This window comes from Taudactylus pleione, unplaced genomic scaffold (assembly GCF_031769625.1).
Source record: "Taudactylus pleione unplaced genomic scaffold, aTauple2 ptg000256l, whole genome shotgun sequence".
NCBI classification, from domain to species: Eukaryota; Metazoa; Chordata; class Amphibia; order Anura; family Myobatrachidae; genus Taudactylus; species Taudactylus pleione.
In genome coordinates, this window is record NW_028284658.1 from 17,242,814 (window position 1) to 17,262,908 (window position 20,095).

At 43.3% G+C, this 20,095-nt stretch overlaps 2 protein-coding genes across 3 annotated transcripts in view; both read left to right on the forward strand.

Moving 5' to 3' along the window:
* TLDC2 (TBC/LysM-associated domain containing 2) overlaps positions 1-887 on the forward strand; it is a 30,883-nt gene extending 29,996 nt beyond the window's left edge. The window contains exons 5-6 of the mRNA XM_088480816.1: positions 529-605; positions 688-887. Coding sequence (XP_088336942.1) covers positions 529-605; positions 688-823 — 213 coding nt within the window. The 3' untranslated portion in view covers positions 824-887. The remainder of the gene's footprint in view (positions 1-528; positions 606-687) is intronic.
* A 6,075-nt stretch (positions 888-6,962) lies between these two features.
* LOC148514990 (uncharacterized) lies at positions 6,963-12,965 on the forward strand. 2 transcript variants are annotated; one of them, XM_088480817.1, is made up of 2 exons: positions 6,963-7,067; positions 9,684-12,965. In XM_088480817.1, the coding sequence occupies exon 2, from the start codon at positions 9,732-9,734 to the stop codon at positions 10,476-10,478; it is 747 nt and encodes a 248-aa protein (XP_088336943.1). In that variant the 5' UTR covers positions 6,963-7,067; positions 9,684-9,731; the 3' UTR covers positions 10,479-12,965. The 2 variants fall into 2 exon arrangements, with proteins under 2 accessions (XP_088336943.1, XP_088336944.1); XM_088480818.1 differs by lacking the exon at positions 6,963-7,067 and adding an exon at positions 7,088-7,488.
* The last annotated feature ends 7,130 nt before the right edge of the window (positions 12,966-20,095 follow it).

Below are 20,095 nucleotides of genomic sequence, written 5' to 3' on the forward strand. Positions count from 1 at the left end.
GGGGGCAGGTACTAATTACCCGGGCTTGCAGTAGGAGCCTGGCACTGCCCCACCCTCCCTCTTACATCACAGCAACCCGCCACACGCTGCTGTGTGCTGGGCTGCACTGGGAGACTGCTCGCAGCAGTCTCCTATGCCTGTGGGGGGAGCGATCACACTGATTGCACTCCCCACTCGCTATGCGCCGCACTGAGGGGGCTCACAGCGCTCCCCTCCCCACCACACGTGCTGCAAAACTGTTATCTTTACTGTTGTTTTTGCCTCACGCGATTAGGACACGGACCCTTTTACCAAGGCCCGGCGCAGGTCTTGACGCGCCTGCTTGTAATCAGTGGTTTCAGAACATCGTAGGTCCAAACATTTTAAGAGAGAAACTCAGGGCAATATAAACCTTGCCCTTAATCCTCTTAATATTTGTATATAATATGTGTCAGAAAGTAGTTTCTTATTAGAGCAGTTCTTCTTCTAATATGAGACTGAACATGTCATAAAAAGAAATGTTTCCATCTAAATTATATTTCTTCACAGGTCTTTCGGTGGACAGGGAACAATACCTTCTTTGTTAGAGGGGACACTCAGTCATTGACATTTGGTGGTGGCAAATGGTATGTATTCTGCCAATGCCTGAGTAAGTTTATTATCTGTGACACCAGATTACTGAACTCTGTTGTGTTTTTTTGTTTACAGCGGTCACTTTGGTCTTTGGTTGGATGGAGATTTATACAATGGAAGAAGTCAACAATGTGATACTTTTAACAATACAATACTGTCCAGTAAGGAGCATTTCCACATTTACAGCCTTGAAGTGTGGGCATTCACCTGAGCTTCTTCAGATGTTTCTCTCAGCTATCTTCTGGAAATACTATTAAACCTTTTTGTCCGGTGGAAGGGGGGGGGGGGCTCTGATTCATGATCAGAATGGTTTGTGTGTTCACAGACAATATTTCTGTAATCAGACAATAAACAGCCTGAGTTATATTTCTATTCTGCAGGTGGCTCTGCTGGTTGAAGACAAAAATAGACTTTATCAGCAACTTTTATGAATGTGTCTTTTAAAAAGACTGTTGAGTAAGACAATTCCAATAAATGTATTTAAATTCCAATAAATGTATTTATGTTTGAAGTTGGTGTAATTGCTTGTCAGTCAATACAGTAGGTCAAGTCATACTTGATGAAACTCTGTTCCCTTCGGGATGGAGAAGACAGGTCGGTACAGGGGGGGAAGTGTGGCATGGCTTAAGGGGGGCATGGTGGGGACTTGCCGAGGCATTTGGGCGGAGCTGGAGTCATTACCTTATGACCGTGTCATTGTGGTACCCCCCCCCCCCCCGCTGCACAATGCAGAGATTACCAGCAGGTAATCTAGGGATCCGAGAGCCCCTGGCAATGTAATAGACTGGCGTCCCCCTCCCTCCATAAGTTCTGAATAATTACACTATACATTAAAGTATAGTACTTAAAATGTGTCCCCAGCTACCCCCCTTCTGTCTCCCAAGCCAGCCCACATTTCATCACCCAGCACCTCTGTCTGTCTCCCCAGCCATCCCCCTATACAGTGCCCCAGCAGTAGCCCCCAATATGCGTTGCCCCCAGTAGTAATCCCCCCTATGCTGCATTTCCCCCAGTAGTAGTCCCCCCTACATAGTGCCCCCAGTAGTAATCCCCTCCTATGCTGCATTGCCCGTAGTAGTAGTCCTCCCTATACAGTGCCTACAGTAGCACCCTCCCCCATTAAGTGCCCCCAGTAGCGGTTCCCCCCTATACAGAGCCCCCTAGTAGCCATGCCCCCCCGTGCCATTGTTACACACACAGAAGAAAAAAAAAGCACAACTTACCTGATCCCTGCTCCTGCCGACAACCGCCGCTGTCCCCTCCTCCCGGCCCGCTCTTCACTATGGGAGAGACGTCATGACGTCTCTTCGATCACCCGCTGCGGGGGGAGCTGGAAGACGGAGCTCATGAGTGACCTCCAGCTCATGAGTGAGCTCCAGTCGGCTCCCTCCATGGCGGCTGTGTGTTTGTTACTGTGTAGGGCAGACTGCTCTCAGTGCGGTCTGCCCTACATTTGTGGGGCCCGGGGGACTAGCGGTGACAGCATCGCCACTAGTTCTGGTCCTGGTAGTCCCGGCTTGATTCCACCCCTTGGCTGCTGGTGGTACTGCCGGACGGCGCCCCCCTTTGGCCGGTGCCCCTGGCATCAGCTTCACAGCTGTGGGGGTATGTGTAGGTATGTGCGGATGTGTAAGGGGAGACTTTCCCACTGTTCCTGGGGGCCGGGATCAACACCCTGATTTTGTGAGCCACTTAGCCGTTCCGGGAGAGTAGACGAATATGGGTCAAGTATATTAAACTGTCTATAGAAAGGAGATGAATTTTGAGCATAATCAGATCCCCATTATTAGTAGCTTTTTGTATGATTGTGATTAGTGTCCACACTTGAGGTATTCAGATGTGGAGCCCCAAATAACATAAAAACACAATAGTGTTCATAGTAGGCCTGATTCAGTGGTGAATGCAGTGTCGATGCCGCAAGCAGTTGACTGATGATGTAAGTCTGCGCATACATTCCGATGGTTACTGCAGGGAGGTGCAGAACGATTGTGGACGCAAGAGGTGGGGATTTACTGGGAGGTAACATGGGGGTGACTAGTCAGACGTGGGTGTGTTGCAGGTGTGTTGCTGACAGCAACTGACACAGGACGCCATGTTCAGTGTGAGAAAATGTGCCTGGTGCAAGTTCCGATGGTGTGTCTGATGGTGTGTCTAAAGACGCACTAGGACGCATTAGTGCTGCTTGAAGTGGGCATCTGAGCATGCTCAGTATCGGCCGCGGCATTACCATAAAGACACCGACATGGCTGTGGCAGAAAACGCAGCCGTGGACCTCAGAATCAACCCCTGTATGTAGTGTGTGTGTTCTTATATGTGCAATAACTGCACTCCTCTTCCCTGAGTAACAAAAATGTCATGGATAAAATCACATCATTATTCTCAGGTGTTTGAGATCACAACAATGTAATTCAATGTAGAATCTTCTTCATAGTTGAAGAGCAATGTGAACCAGGAATGCCCCAGGAGAGAAGACATGAAATATTGTGCACACCATTTGATTTAGGCAGTATGTTTTCATACATTGATACCCAATGCACTCATCTTAATTTAGTAGTGACAGTTATGGTGTCCCTTCATTCTAGTGAATAATGTGAAGCTGAGACGTTTCTGTTAATAAAAGCAGTTGTATGGAAACAGTAGGTTTTGGACCTTGATGTGACATTTACGTATTTTCTCAATGCTCCCCTGGAGACTGTTACACCTCCCCACACTGAGGCCCAATCTGTAGTTTCTGTAAGGGTCTTCTGAAACTAGAGAGAAGGCATACACCTCAATGTATGCTGGGCAGATCATATAGGTGCTACCTCACAAATCTAACAGGACATCATGCATAGCAAACCCCACTGCCTAGCTTATTATATATCCATAAATCCTGAATGTATCGTCAAGAATTTATAGTCTCATATAATGCCCAAGCATGTCCAGATCCATCACCAGCGTATATGAGGTCTGATGGTGAGTAGGATGGAAGCAGCAATGCGGACGGATCGCTAGGATTTCATATACTGCGCATGCACCAAAGAAGGTAATGGTGATTGTGCATGCGCCAAGACTTAAATGAATGGTCAATATACAACAAAATTGGGTGTATTGTTATCTGTAAGCGCTTGAATAATCATATACAAACTCAAGGTATTTGGAAAAATGTTCCTTGGAAAATGAATGTCCAGCCTCCTCCTTTTTCACAGCTGATATGGCCTGAACAGGATGATACTCATCTTGTTCTCCCCACTGGTCATAAGATCTCAAAAATAAAAGAAAATCTTGCTTAGTATAACTTGTCTGTTTAATAAAAAATAGCAAGTGTGAACACAATCCTCATATGTAAACATCAGATAAACACATAAGGAACACCATGGAATCCCAGACTGAAACACCAACTGCCAATGTGACATGTCGTTCCTCAGCTGATTAAATGACATACGCCTAGTGTGCACACAGCATTACTTCTTCCATGACCGGCTCCTTAGGGATAGGGCACATACAGAATTATATGCCAGACATCATCCTTCAGCACCTTCTTGGGATGTGGTAATTTATTTTCCATTATTTTAAAGGTGCGTACACACATAATGATTTTTTGAACGATTTAACTATAACAACTATATTCATCTTTTTAAGGTGAACGATGAACGATAATCGTTCATGCGTGTTCACGTTTGTAGTTCATCGTCCATTCTGACTGTCCAACAAACGATTTTCGTTCTGAAAATCGTTCGTTGTACAGAATGAACGATGAACGATGTCCATTCATTGTATGCATGATTAAAAAATTGTTCATCGTTCATGAAAATCATTCATTCATTTAGTAACCAACGATTTTTATAAACGATTTTCGTTCACTTTTTCAAGGGAAAATCTGGACGAAAATCGTTCACTAAAATCGTTGCTTACTAACATCATTATGTGTGTAATACCTTAAGACTACTGAGAGACTAACTATGGATTGAGGAACGCAGACAATGGAACATTACACTTTAATGTTCAGTCTTTTAGGACTTTTAGTCAGTTCCACAAATATGTATGACCTAAGACGTATTACCTGGACTTTTAGGGGTCAATTCACAGGGTCGGCTCCAGGGGTCGGCGCACCCTGTGCCGGCTCTTCACAGCGCGCCCCAACATCAAGCGCAGCCTCCATTCAGACTCCGCGGTCCGGCACCGCCGCACAGCTTTGGCGGTGGGGGTCCCCAACCTCCCGATTTGACCATCCGCGGGCCACTTTGTCCCGCTGAAATCGGGATGTTGGGGAAGGGTGCACCCTCTATGGGTGGCGCCCCTATTCGACCGCACTGGTCCTAGAGCCGGCCCTGTCAATTCAGTTAGCGACTTGGTGGTGTGCCCAATACATTTTTACGATTTTTCTGAGACTATGGGGCATATTCAATTGGGCGCGAGGTTTAGTGAGGCTAAATCCTCGCGCCCAATTTCGGAATCCCGCGGGTATGCGCGCTCCCGATAACCGCGGGATTCAATGTAAAAAATAGTGGATGCAGGGTTTTCATCATTGAAAGCCACGCGCCGTGTAAATTTATTGTGAAAAAAAAACCCTGTGCGGTGTCCTCCACGGCTCCTGGTGGCTTCTCCTCCCTCTTCTTACTGCAGAGGGGGCTGCTGGGAGTCCCGGGGGATGGCGGGAGGGGCAAGGGCTGCTGGGAGATGTAATTATCCCAGCGCCCATTCTGGGGGGACCATAGTGAGACTGGGGGAGGGGCACACTGACACCGGGACACACGCACACAACACTCATACACACTTACATACAGCACACACACTGACATACGCTGCTGCAGAAGGCCCGGCTTCCGACGCTGGATGAAGAAGATGCAGAAAACAGCGCTGCAGAAGGTAAGTAATTAAGGACTAATTAAGGACTAATTAAGATAATTGGATACTTCCAATTGCTTAATTAGTCCTCAGGTGGGGTGCCGCTGGGGTGTCAGAGCAAGTCCCGGTGATTTCTCCTAAAATCAACGATTTAAGGAAAAATCACGCTTGCTCGGGAAGTGCGTCAAAAAATACCTCCTGGCGCGTGTTTTAAAACAAACCACGCACCTAATAGAATAGCAAAAAACCCGCACCTGCAGGAAAAACCTTGCAGGTGCGGGTTTTTTCCTGTTCTCGCAGCCTATTGAATATGCCCCTATGCGTCTACACTGCAACTGCCACTCTGTGTGCACAGACTCTGGCCCTCATTCAGAGGTGGTCGCAAGATGCGATTGCTCTCTCTGAATGAGGGCGGTCGATTTTTTTTTTTTTTTTAGTGCGGCCTCCTGGTCGCTAGCTAAGCTGTGGGTTACCACCTACAGCTTAGCGACCGACCAGGGTGATGGTTGCAATGGTCAAGACCATCGCGACCATCGGGGCTTGCGACGAGAACCTAAGGTTGGGTCTCGGCAAGCGCAAGCCCCAGGGAGCTTCCTGCTCTGATCGAGCAGGAAGCTCCCCACTGACATCATTGCTGATGTCAGTGGGGCCGCCCCCAAACGGCAAGCGTTCCACCATCGACAGCTCGCCCCCTTTGGTGCGAGACCCGTATCGACGGAGCGCCCGTCGCTAGCCGGGTCTCGCGCATGCGCACGTCGGAGCCGGCTCTGACGTGTGCACACCCAGTGGGCAGACATCGACCCGGTTGCGAGCTATCAGCGCTTGCGACCGGGTCTGAATAAGGTCCTATGTGTGCATGCGCAGAGAAAATAAATTGCTCGACCTTGACTTTGTCTTGTAGTGTCGATGCCGCATGTAAGAGGCCGATGGTTTCAGTTTGCACGTGTATGATCGTACTACTCTGAATGAGCCCTGATGGTTAACGCTGGAGATGCAGATCAAAATTACAGAGATGAAATTTCGGTTGGCGTTTCTGGGTGGTAACAGAGGGGGTGGCTAGCTAGCCAGTCGCGGGAGTGTTATGGTCAGCATCTGCGTTTAAAGACGCAGTTGCACTGACACAGATGCCTATGTTCAGATGGAGAATCTGTATCTCCATAGTCCCATTCTTCGATGGTGTGAGCAATAAAAAACGACGCAGTCACGGCTGCAACTGTGTCCACCACTGAATCAGGTCCAGAATCAGGGCAAAGTAAGTGGTGATGTTATTATGAGATGACTACACACACAGTGACAGTACTTCCATGCTGCACATAACTGTGACCTCCAGGGGGCGCTGGCGGCGTTTTGTTCAGTCGCTAAATGCAGTTGGCTATTTCTCTGCTGCTGAATACTACACGCAGGAAGGAGGGGCTGGAGAGCAGAATTATTCGCCTGATTGGCTGCCCGGAAGCCGTGCCTGTCATCTCCTAACTCAGCGCTCTGGTACTTGTAGTTCTGTCTGGCGCTGTTATGAGGCAAAAACACTACAAGTCCCATAACCCTATGCGCGGCAACATTTGTAATTGGCCCTTTCAAGCCGCCTGTTACATTAGGGCATACACAAAAGGCTTCCTCCTCTGAGCCAGGTAAGCTGCTGCTTGGGAGCTACACAGAGGCGGATACCGGGCAGGGAGCCTCAGCCTGTACTACAGCTTCTTTGGGTCACCTGGGAGTGATAGGGACGGTCCTGGTGCCCCAGTACACGTCAGATGCCCCATAGTATTTGCCCCCATTTGCTGCCTGGCTGTGCCCAGCAGGGAAAGTAGGGTGACACTGTGCAGCATACTTATACCTGTCCCGTGACTGTGTGCTGGGGGAACCGCTTTCCCTTGTGTGATACAGAGAGGGTGGGGGAGAATACCAGGACCCCAACATGGGGATTTATTGTGAGAGAGATGAATAATTCACCTGCAATCTACACATCACCTCCCCACTGCCACTGAGAAGCTGATTACCCTCACATGCATTGGCCAGATGCTTCTCAAGTTGTATAGGTTAAATATTGTGGTATGAATCTGTCAAAGCATACTATATGTCTTGTTTGTGTTGTCATATATAAAGGTTTGTTGTAAATGTTGAAGGTTGTGACTTATCTTGTCACAATACAGCTTCCTCGTGGTTTCAAACTAGGTTATTAAATATAAGGACATCCTAAAATGCCATTTATCTTATCTGCTATATTATAACCTGTATATCCTGAATTATAGAGCTCTTAGTATGACTACTGAGAAGTATTCCATCAAGGCATCTACATTTATTTACTGAGCAATGTGTAATTGTTATATGTGTAAACAGATTTGCAGTATTGCAGAGAGCACATGATCTCCAGTCCACACTATGGGATAGGCCCGTCTGATCCTGGTCTGCCATCACTGAATGACTTTTTTTTTCATATATTAGAGTTGTAGTTATTTTGCAGTTTATTAATAATAATCTGTTTTGTGATTTGTTGCAAGTTTATAATGGTGAGTGACATCTGAAAAATCACATGTCATTTACACGGCGGCAGCCATTCCATGACATGTGCACAATATGCTGCCTATGGGTTCACTAGGACCCAGTAACCTCCCTTTTGCGTCTGGTGCCTGAGTTTCTCTCTCCCCCCCCCTCTGCATGTACCTAGTGCAGTGGCTCTCAAAGGTACCATAAAACTGGGTACACAACTAAATGACGCGGCATTGCCATGTAACAATATAATGCATCACAGTACATAATCTACCATATGTCAACATGATATGACATTAATGTAACAGCACTGTGTCTGTGGCATCGTCCCATCTGATGTGACCACCCACTTCATCAAATGATAAATTGGGTGGATTTAGCTGTACACAATGGTCATTGCGATCCATTGCAGATCGCAAAGTCAGGCAATACATCGTATAGTGTGTACCCAGTTTAACAGTCCAAGTTTTAAAGAGATCCATGTTTAAGCAAATAGGATTACCTCAGTCAGTTTGACTATACCATCTGTGCAGAAGTATGGATATCATTAAAACCTGGCCTGTTGGGGTGCCTTAACGACTGAGTTTGAGAACCATTGACCTAGTGAATTCACAGTCTGCTTTTTAATAATTGTGGGACCAGTTGATAAGATGACAGCTTTCACTATGTGTAGGTGATTTGTTGCTATTAATCCAGTTAAACTAGTGTTTCCCAAAACTCAGTCCTGAAAAACCTCTTTCAGTCCTGATTTTAAGGTCATCGATTCTAGAGCACAAGTGGCTTAATTAATGCCTCCGTCAATTTGATTTAACTATGTGAGTTCAAGCAATAACCCTATAATGTAGACTGGGGACCAAATTTGTGAAACACTGGGTTAAACCTCTACTAACTAAAAAAAAATAACTTAAAAACAATGAGCACAGCTGACAGGAGTAACTGTTTTATCCTCTGGTGCTCATGCTTTGTGTCAATCCCTTTTGTCTAACAGCTATTTGTGACCCATCTGAAACAGAAATAATTGGTATTTGTACTGCCTATTTATCAAGCCAGTTTTTTATAAAATTATGCAGAAATTGTAGTCTCTGCAATTTGCACTTTGTTTCACCACTATGTAACAGAAAACTTCACAAAAATCTTCAGGAAAAGGATAACTACCACTACAGACTGCACTCCCCATTATTGTCAACGGGGACTGCAGTTTAACCCTCATGAGTTTGGTCCCGTTGATTTAGGTCATCCTCCAATGGCATAAACAGCTTTATTTCTATGGAGACATATTTGGAGGAGAGGGATCTTAAGATCCCTCTCCGGCAGGCTCGCTCCGGAGATTTACACTGTATGCATGGTGTCAGTTTCACAGGAAAAGTCTTTTGAAAATGCGAAAGCCTCATCTAATACACCCAGGATGTAACTCATGGGAACAGTGGTCATTGCTACCACCGTCCCTATGAGTTACATTTAGTACATAGCGGGGTTAATCATGTAAAAAATTATCCCTGCTGCAATATACGTTGAAAAAAAATATCTGCACTTCTGAGATTTTTAATACATATGCCCCTTGGTCTTTTAAAATGGATGAACAAAATACTTTTTCAATCAGCGATACCTTTGGCGGCCTAGTAAGTTTCAGACAAATCAATATTAAGATGTACAGTATGTTGCAAATTTCTATTTATATCATAAAAATATTTTTGAACAGAGTGAAGTGTCATTTAAGTGATGCTTATATTGTGTTCATTATTATGCTTTTTGCATAGGGATCCATTTCCTGGATGATCAGATAACTATACTCACCAGGCTGAAAAATGGAAGCTTCTGATACAGTGTCTCAGAATGGGACACAAAAGGACTGGGGCAAGTCAAAATTGAAGAAGAACCAAGTCGGTATGATCAGAAACTCATCCAAAGGGACCAAATCCCATGAAACCAAAAATCCTACAACCCCCAATAAAAAGACACAGGATCATATGGAAATTAAAGATCTTTCTCCTTGTAAAACAAAAATTGGACCAGATCGTCAATCATTAAAAATTCAGCAGAATGCAGAAGCAAAGCATTTATCGGTGAAGGTCAAAGGGAAAACGGAAGATGATGACTCAGTCTGTGATCTTCAAGACCAAGCTCTCTTGAAAGCCAAACCATTTATATGCGTTGTTTGTCAGAAGAGTTTTGCCCAGAAATCAAACCTTGTAACCCACTTTAGAGTCCACACTGGGTCCAGGCCGTATATGTGCATGGAATGCGGAAAGACCTTCAGTACCAGTTCAAACGCTGTTACCCACCAGAGAGTACACACGGGAGAGAGGCCGTACAGCTGTGGAGAATGTGGGAAAAAATTCAGTATCAGCTCCAACTTGGTGACCCACCAGAGGGTCCATACAGGAGAAAGACCCTACGTCTGCTCTGATTGTGGGAAAAGCTTCACTCACCGCTCAAATCTGGTCATACATCGGAGAGCACATTCAGGGGAGAAGCCGTATGCATGCTTTACGTGTGGGAAAACTTTTACTCACAGCTCTCACCTTGTTGCTCATCAAAAAGTCCACATTTAAGAAAAATACAATTTCCCCCAATAAAAGGAATTTTTTTTTTTTTTGGGATACATATGGCTATAATTATCTACTAAATTAGTGGTAGACAAGATGTGACACTTGTGTCCAGCTGAGTATGATGGCCTTGCAGTTCAACCAAGGCAGAATAATTGCTTGTTTTTTTTTTTTTTTTTTGCTACTGCCATATATCAAAACTATTACTATTGTGCCATATAGCGTACACATCATGCAGTTGTTTTTCTCCTAATATAGGTATGATGTCCCCATAAAGGAGACTCAGTGAATTGTTCTTGTGACCCAAATGGATAGTGGTTGAGAAAGTATAAACACGTCTGAGAGTCAAGGCACCATACTGCTTTCTACAATAGATTTTGTGGCTGCTGACCTGCCTTAGTAAAGGATGCTAGAAGTTACAGTACATAAGCCAATGGAACACGCCAGAGTATGCAGGAGAGCTGCAGCTGTGAAGGAAACATCGGAAAGTGGAGGTTGTTATGGGAAAAAAAAAAAAAAAAAAGGATTTAGTATGCGAGCAGACGGTGTTTATTTGAACAGGACAGCGAACTAAAGGAAATACAGAGATTAATGTATTGGTAGAAGGATAGAAAATGCAATTAATAACACAACCTTGTGAGAAATGACAAAAGTAGAGTAGAGAGAAAAATATTGTTATTGAGTGTTAAATATGTTAAGGGAGAAGAAGAAAATACAGCCCCTGGTGTATGTACTTCAGAGCGTTGTGGAGCGACCCATGGTGTGTTACCCATGCCAACACCACATGAACCTCAGTGACCTATAGATCACTTTGAGGACTGACAACACCAGACAAATAATGCATCAATTCTGCATCCAGGGTTCATCGGCAGTAGAGCACCTCTCACTGATCTATTAATCACTAGTCTGAGGTCTGCTCCAATACAGCATTGGGCAATGTATCATGAGCACCTACAGTATACATGCCCTGAATTTCTATCTGTCACCTCATGTTTAAGATGGTTAAAATAATAAAAAAAAAACCTGTATATTTTTCTGTAGCATGTATGTTTGATAATATTACTTATGTTTGGTCCCTTCCGTTATCATGCAGAAAGCAATTTTTATATATCAGGTGTGTCAGTGCATTCATATTAGACCTGAACTAACCTGGGTAATCATAGATGACAGACTGAGCTACAAAAAGGCGCAAAGGGGAACACCTTGTACCCTGAAAGATTAGCCCTCAGCGGCCATACTACTATTGAGTAGGAATAGATACAGACAATGTGTGAAGAAGGCATATTTAGCCTGCCATCCAAGCGCAGTAATCACTGCAATACGGTCTGATAACTGCTGTGAAGACTATCTTGTGTTGCTTGCGTCATTCATCCATTATCTCCAACATGCTACACATAAGAATATGATGATCCTGTAGTACACAAGTGATGTTAATCTATGTATACTGTAATGTAAATAATGTCCATATAGTATGGTGATACCTGATGTCATCACTTGGGTATTTATGGTCTAATGCGTCACTTAATGTCATTTCTTATGGATGAGAGGAAAAGTAGAGAGTGAGCGAGCAGGAGGAAGCGCTGCTCATCTGTCTGCTGTGTGTACACAAATAATCATTGAGTTCTCAGTGTAAGAAAGGTAATAATGCTCCCCCTTCTGTACATGATTACATACACCTTCTTGTTGAATAATATAAAGAGTGGGGGGGTACACTATCCCCTTATATATTACGCAGATAATGTTAATATGTGTATAAACTACTGTAAATAATCTGTATAAACAGTGTGTCCTGATTATGTCACTTTAGTTTTGATCAGGAAAAGCTAATGTATTGTAATAAAATGCATTCCCTACTGTATGCAGGTCACCGAAACCAATGACCTTTAATATCCATAATAAAGCACTTAGCCTGCAGCCTTGTGCTTTTATATGGTGAGAATTTCTCAGTGACTTGTAATATTCACTTTATTTACAGTAGGTAGTGCATTATCCCATATAGCATACACATTTAGTATTTATCTAATGTACTAGGCCACATGTTCTAAATAAGGGTGGCAACAATGATGTGGGTATATAGGAATTTGAAAGTATTCATATTGCTAATAAATTATATTTTCCATGGTAAACTAATGAGAAATAGATACTGTAGATGTTAGAAAGGCACAGCATGAGGGTATGGTTGGAAACTACAAGTATGGAAAGTGTTTCTTCCTACATATGAAGTTAATGTGTAGGACACGGGTCCATTTTAAAGCATGAGTAATACAATTAGCATAGGCATATAATATGACTCTACTTCTATATTTTCTTAATGGAAATTGGCACCAAGTGAACCCAGTTGTTTGAGTCTTTCTTTACACTATATTTTGTTGCAAGATTTTCCAAATACACAATAATAGTAAATCTGGATGTATGGTTTTTGAAAGATTCCTTGTATTCTGGTAATTTATTATTCTCTTGAAGTTGCTGTATTATATTGATCAATGTTTCATAATTGCTTGTTTTATTTTTATTAAATTTTGCCTTTAGTTTCATCTTTTCTGAGCCCTGTTTATTCTTCCTAAAATGAATTCTCGTAATGATTGTGATATAATGATGCTCTAATGCAGGGGTAGCCAACCTTGGTCCTCGAGAGCTACCAACAGTTCACATTTTCCAGGTCACCCAGCAGGTGCACAGGTGTAGTTATTACTCAGTGACATATCTGAAAAGATCCACAGGTGGAGCTAATTATTTCACTTGCGATTCTGTGAGGAGACCTGAAAAACGTGCACTGTTGGTAACTCTAGGACCAGGGTTGGCTACCCCTGCTCTAATGAATGCAGGGGATAAAGTGAACGTAAATGTATTTTCTGCAAAACCACTGTTCTCTGGACTATTTGCTTCTAACCACCGCTGCCTACCATCTATTTCATTAGTGCTCTGTTCTAATAACGTGCACAAACACTCCGCTTCTCGGCAGTAATAAATGCAGAATGTCTTCCATTTAGTCTATACAGAAAATAGTGGGAGGTATGTGTCCATAATGGATCTGAGAGCTTTCTCTCTCTATTACTCTACGCACTCAGGCCTTATTTGGATTTGGACAGAAAACCAATTGTTGGCTGAAAAATCTGCATTGTACATACTGTATGCAGCAAAGTGCCAATTGTGAATAACTTGCACTTGTGGCACTTACGCCAGAAGCGATGGATGGATGGAGGGTCGGCAGGTTCTGTAGACTAGGTTTGTGTGCATCCAATTAGGCTTACAGTGAAGACTTGGCCAAATCTCCAGATATGCTTCTAAGGATTCATAGATGGGGCCTGATTCTGTGTCGCACGCAGGTTGTGTCCACTTCTGTGACTTTATGCAAATGCCCCTCCCTGGTGTACCTCCGTGCTTCTGACCGTACAAGGACTGAGACACCCACTATCAGTGGCCGTAGATGCTGCAGTACAGATTGGTGTGTCTTTAGACGCACCATAGAGACTTGCAGTAGCCCTACGGCAGGTGTAGATGCTCCGTCAGAGTATGGCCTCCTATGTGAGAGACTAGGCATCTGTGTGCACAAATAATTCAGCGATGCGGCCACCACACTCTCGTAATACACTCTGAAGATGGACCATCTTCATACGTCTGATTAGAAGCCGGTCCAAAACATTATCAATGTGCTCTGCACATGCACCCGAAATTGCAACTACGACAATGAACACAATCAGGACACATACATGGTGTGAATTAAATGCATGCACAGTAAAAAAAAAACCATACAACTCCATCTGACATCAAGACAGCGTGCGAATCATAAACAGGCCCATATTGCAGGTACCCAAGGCTGGGTGAAGATCTGTGCTGACAATGACATAATCAGTGTATACTTACTTGTTCCCAAAAAAAACAATCATGTAAAAAATAAAACTATAAAGAGACGCAATGTGAAGTCGAAGTGAAACCAGCCCCAAGGGACATCGGGCCTGTAAAAACATTAGACATGCACAACCCAATATGATGCAGCTACACCCCTTACCCCACAATGAAAGTGTTCATAGGTAAACAGCCCTTTGGCCAGCCATGCTGAACTAATGTAATGATCTGTCACATTGCCCAGACACTATTTTTAAATACATTACATAAGCCTTACTGCATAGATCTAGCCACATGATCAGGTTCAATGCAAATGCAAAGACCACCAGGTACATTTCCCATTGCAGCATGTAATATATCAGAGCTTTTTAAAACTATTGCAGGCTGATGCTATTGCCAGCAACTGCAGGTCTTAGTTGATTGTATAAATAATTCATGTTTTGAATAACAAGAGGAAGCTAGGGAATTGCAGTGTTGGTAGCAGTATAGTACGGAGGCAGAGGAATTAATGTACGTGTAGGGGCTGATTCAGCATGGCACGCGAGTTGGATGCAATTACACTTGCATGCACGGACTTAATGCAGAAAATTGACTGCCAAGTTGTATGCATCTATATCACCACAACCCCCCTATCAATGAGCTTGGTTTCATAGCAGTCACCATTAATGCACACTTGCACCAGCACTATTCTAGTGCAAGAGATCTGTCTGAAATCAGAAATCTGTCTGCGTATGCAAAGCTCAGCATAACCCACACTTCCATCGACACCCTCACTTATCTTAGCCTATGTACGAATGGAATCGGTATGATTTGCCGCGGAAGCCCGGCAGTGAAGATCCCCACAGGTAAGTATTTTTCCTATTGACTAAACTAACCTTCCCCCCCTAACCCTCCCTTAGGGGGGCCTAACCCTAACTGCCCCTCCCCCAAGTGCCTAACCCTGACCCCCCTCTAAGAGCCTAAACCTAACCCCCCCTTCCCCGCAGCCTAACCATAAGTCTCCCGGGGGGGTTCTTATCCCTAACCTCCCCCCAGGGGGTGCCTAACCCTAACCCCCCCTTCACCTAGCCTAACCCTAAGTCCCCCCCGGGTGCCCCTAACGGCTGTCCGCGTCCACTGCCCGGCTTACTTTCGATCAGTAATCCGGGTGTCAGGCTCCCAGCGTAGGTCTAATGACAGGCGTCGGGATTTCGACGCCTGTTATTAGACACTTGCCGAGATGCAGACGGTCAGCATTTAGACCGTCGGTATCCTGACTGCATACCGTGCGAATGCCCCCTTGCCTCCCAGTTACGCCCATTCAGCGGCAAGTGAAGGTACGTACAAATTGCCCCTAGATGAGTGAACTCTAATAGTAAAGTAGCGATTTACAGTAAGAGCAAATCAGTTGGATAGGACCCAGATTACTAGTTAATATTTCTGAGTGTTTATGTTAGGGTAGCGTGTGATTATTGAACGTATGTATCTGTGTATTAAACCAGCTTGTGCTTAATTAATTGTGTGTATCTGTGTATCAGCTTGTGGTTATTGAATAAGTGTGGATCTGTATTAGAGTGGCTTGTGGTTAAAAAATATATGTGCATCTGTATTGGAACGACTTATGCTAATAGAATACTAGCTGAAGTACGTGGCGTTGCCCGGGTTTAAATCTTCAAGTTATTAAGTTAGGCATTACAGACCAATTGCGACCTCTCTGAAGTTTTCATCCAAATCATCCAGTGGAGGGCGCAGAACAGGCTCCTCGGGTCAAAGTTCTGCCCAGTGTACACCAACGGGAGGACCAACCAGGACGTCAACCCCCTAATATGTCTTCTGGGAACCAATGTTACCACTCTGACATTTTCATCCAAATCCATCCAGTGGAAGGCCCAGAACAGGCTCCCCGTGTCAAAGTTCTGTCCAACGCACACCATCGGGAGGTCCGACCGGGACCCTAAAACCTGGCTAGGATCCAACTGGACCACCTCGCGTCGGATTCATCCCAATCGGTGCAGGGGTGTCTGATTGCATAAATGGACAAACGGACCAATACATTTTATATACAGTATAAGATGTCTTATCTGTGTATTAGACCAGCTTGTGGTAATAGAGTAATATGTGTATACAGGTTGAGTCTCCCATATCCATATATTCCGAAATACGGAATATTTTTAGCATGACTGAGATAGTGAAAACTTTGATTTTTGATGGTTCAGTGTACACAAACTTTGTTTAAGGCACAAAATGATTAAAAATAAAGTATAAAATGACCTCTAGGCTGTATGTATAAGGTGTATATGACACATAAATGAATTTCATGTATGTACACAAACTTTGAGCCACAAAATTATTGAAAATATTGTATAAAATTACCTTCAGGCTGTGTGTATATAACACATAAATGCATTCTGTGTTTATATTTGGGCCCTATTCCTAAGACATTTCATTATGATATGCAATTATTCCAAAATACAGAATATTCTGTTATCCAAAATACCCCTGGTCCCAAGCATTTTGGATATGGGAGACTCAACCTGTATATGTATTAGAGGGTTCGGTATATTGGGTCGATATTTACCATGTCAACATAGCCAATGTCGAGATTCAGCATATCGACACTGATTAAATGTCGACATGGTCGCAATGGTGACATTTCATTTGTAAAGTAGCTCTAACCGATAAACCTAATGTTGATACTTTGACCATGCCACTATCATAACTGTCACAATTCTGGTGTCGACATAGTAAACGTCGACTATATGACTACATACCTTATTACATCGGCTTATGGTTCAATATTATATGTGTAAGCGTATTACAGTGACTTGTGGTTACAGAAGGTGTTATCTGTGTATTAGAGCAGCTTGTGTTTAAAGAGTATACAGGCGTGGATATATTTGTTGGTATTCTTAAGCTGCATACACACGTAAAGATTTTCTGTCCAACCATCCAACTAGTTGATTGGTTGGAATGAAAATCTGGTAACGTATGAAAGCAAATGACAATCAGCAATTTGCTCCCAAACGCCAGAAAATGGACACAAACTGTTGTTTGAACAAATTTTTTAGATCAAACATTTAACAAACTTGTCTGACGTCCATTTTCATCTGTTTTCTGGCATTTAGGAGCAAATTGCTGATCATCAGTTACTCCCATACGTTACCAGATTTTCATTCCAACCAATCAACTAGTTGGAAAGTTGGACAGAAAATCTTTACGTGTGTATGCAGCTTTACAGCACAATGAAACGGCACTACATTCTTCCTGAAAACTGGTGAAATTTAAAGCTATTATCTCATGTCATAGAATAAGGCAAAGAAGCTGTGAAAATAGATAAATTATTGCTTATTTTTAAAACATATTCTAAAATGGCCTGGACAGATTTGTTGATACCACTTTAGAAAAGATAATAAATTATTAGATTTTAATGATATTTTTAAACTGTTTTCTTGAGTTAGCATCTCACGTCTTCTAAACAACCATTCAGCCTATTTAAATGGAGAAAAGTAGTCTCTCCGCTGTTTGATATCATTGTGTGCACCATACTGAACATGGACCAAAGAAAGCAAAGGAGAGAGTTGTCTAAGGATATCAGAAATAAAATATAGACAAGCATGTTAAAGGTAAAGGCTAAAAGACCATCTCCACGCGGGAGGGCGATGGATGGATTCCCGACTATCTAATCCCGGCAAGGGCTAAATGACAGGGGGGGGTTAGGTTTAGGGTTTCCGGGGGGGAATTAGGGTTAGGCACCCCCCCGGGAGGTTAGGGGAAGGGAGGGTTAGGATTAGGCACCATCGGGGGGAGGTTAGGGTTACACACCACCCCGGGAGACCTGGGGTTAGGCTGCGGGGAGGGGGGGGGGGGGTTAGGTTTAGGCACTTAGAGGGGAGATTAGGGTTAGGCATTTGGGGGGGAGAATAGTTTATTCAATACTTACCTCTCGACGATCAGGATTTTCACTGCTGCAGAGATGCCGCTGTTGGGATTTGAACCGCCGGCCATGCTGAATACTGAATCCCTCCAAGCAGCTAGATGTTTTTGTGACTACATTTGCAATTATTATTAAGAAGTTTAAAGACCATGGAACTATAGTCAACCTCCCTGGACGCAGCCACAAGAAGAAAAGCAACCCCTGACTTAACAGAAGAACAGTGTGAATAATAGAAAAAGGGTCATGGAATATTTGCAAAGAGATATAAGTTGAACTTCAAGGTCAAGGTATGTCAGTGTCTGATCGCACCATCCAATACTTTTTGAAGGACAGTAGGCTTCATGGAAGAAGACTGACGACTGTAAACTTGCCAGCCGGCAAAACGTGTGTTGGTCACCAGGGAGTACCGGCGGTGTGCACGCCTGAGTTTCCAGACATCCAGCAGCTCTGACTTCCCAGATGATCCTTCCAGGTACATAAATACAATCCTACTATCACTGCACTCTCACTGGCTAGTCAGGTTATCCGAACCAAGGGCAACAACCCCCCCATAGCTGAAAGCAGATGCAGCTTTAACTCTGGTTATTTACACCTGGGAGCCCTAATTGGACAATCCCTACCTAGCGTACATTTTCAAAAGTAGAATGATACTGTGTCCATCTTCTAATGGTGTTATGTACGATACCTGGTTGGTTAAAATAATTAAGAATCTGTGCACTTACTGTACTATTGTAGTTACGATTATGTTTGTTATGCTTCAATAAAGAAACAATTATTAAAAAAAATAATAAAATATTAAGAATATTTTGTAGATGATGGTCAAACTACTGTATTTAAAACAAATGTAGTGTGTCACAACTGTTAATTATATTTAAAATAGCACTCTTTGGATTTATAATTTTTGCTGTGCATGTCAGTCTCATTATAGAAGAGAGATGATTTATATATTCCTCAGTTTGAGAGGACACAGTTAAATCATCTTTGGATGTAACTTAGCACTGTACAGTTTCGTTTATTTTATTATAATTTTTTACTTACTATCTGTACTCTGATCGACAAACAGTGAATTCCGAATTCACTGTGGCCAACAGCAGATGCAGGATTACCTTTATCACACGAGCAATTAATCAGAGTACTTTCATTAACCATTCACTACCATCTGGTACATGATTAACAACAGAAACTTACTACGTATACTACCTTTTCTATATTTCTATACCCACTCACCTGGGAGTCATATTAGGGATTACTTTATTCCTACCCTATTTTGTTGTTAACTCTTTCTTTGTACTTAAAGACATTCAATATTGTGCCATATTTTATCATTTAAATTGTATAGGTACACTAATATGACATTTGACAACACTGAACAATTTATGTTCTTTATTAATTTCTGGGAACTAAAGGTGCATACACACTATGCCAGTGGTTCCCAAACTGTGTGCTGGTGCCTCAGGACACTTGCAGGGGTGCCTCAGGTTGGTGGTCCAGCACCAAATCAAATTATTTATGGTCAATGTAATGGACATATGTGGACAAATAGAAGCGCAAACCTGTCCATCACTACTTAACTGACCCTAAGGATGACAAATAAGCACAATTTACTTCACTACATTTTTTCTGAATTTCTCAATAACAAACATTCGGCTTAGGGGTGCCATGAAAACAATGCTGATACACTAGGGCGCCGTGAGTCAAAAAAGTTTGGGAACCACGGCACTAAGCGATATATCGGCCACTTCGCTCAGTTTGTACGGGTGATTGTGCGCTCCTGTGCATCGTTCCTTCTGATCTGCTGTGCATGTACGGCAGGCCAGAAGATCCAGCGGCCGACACTATGCCTCTGGATGCAGCGTGGGAACAA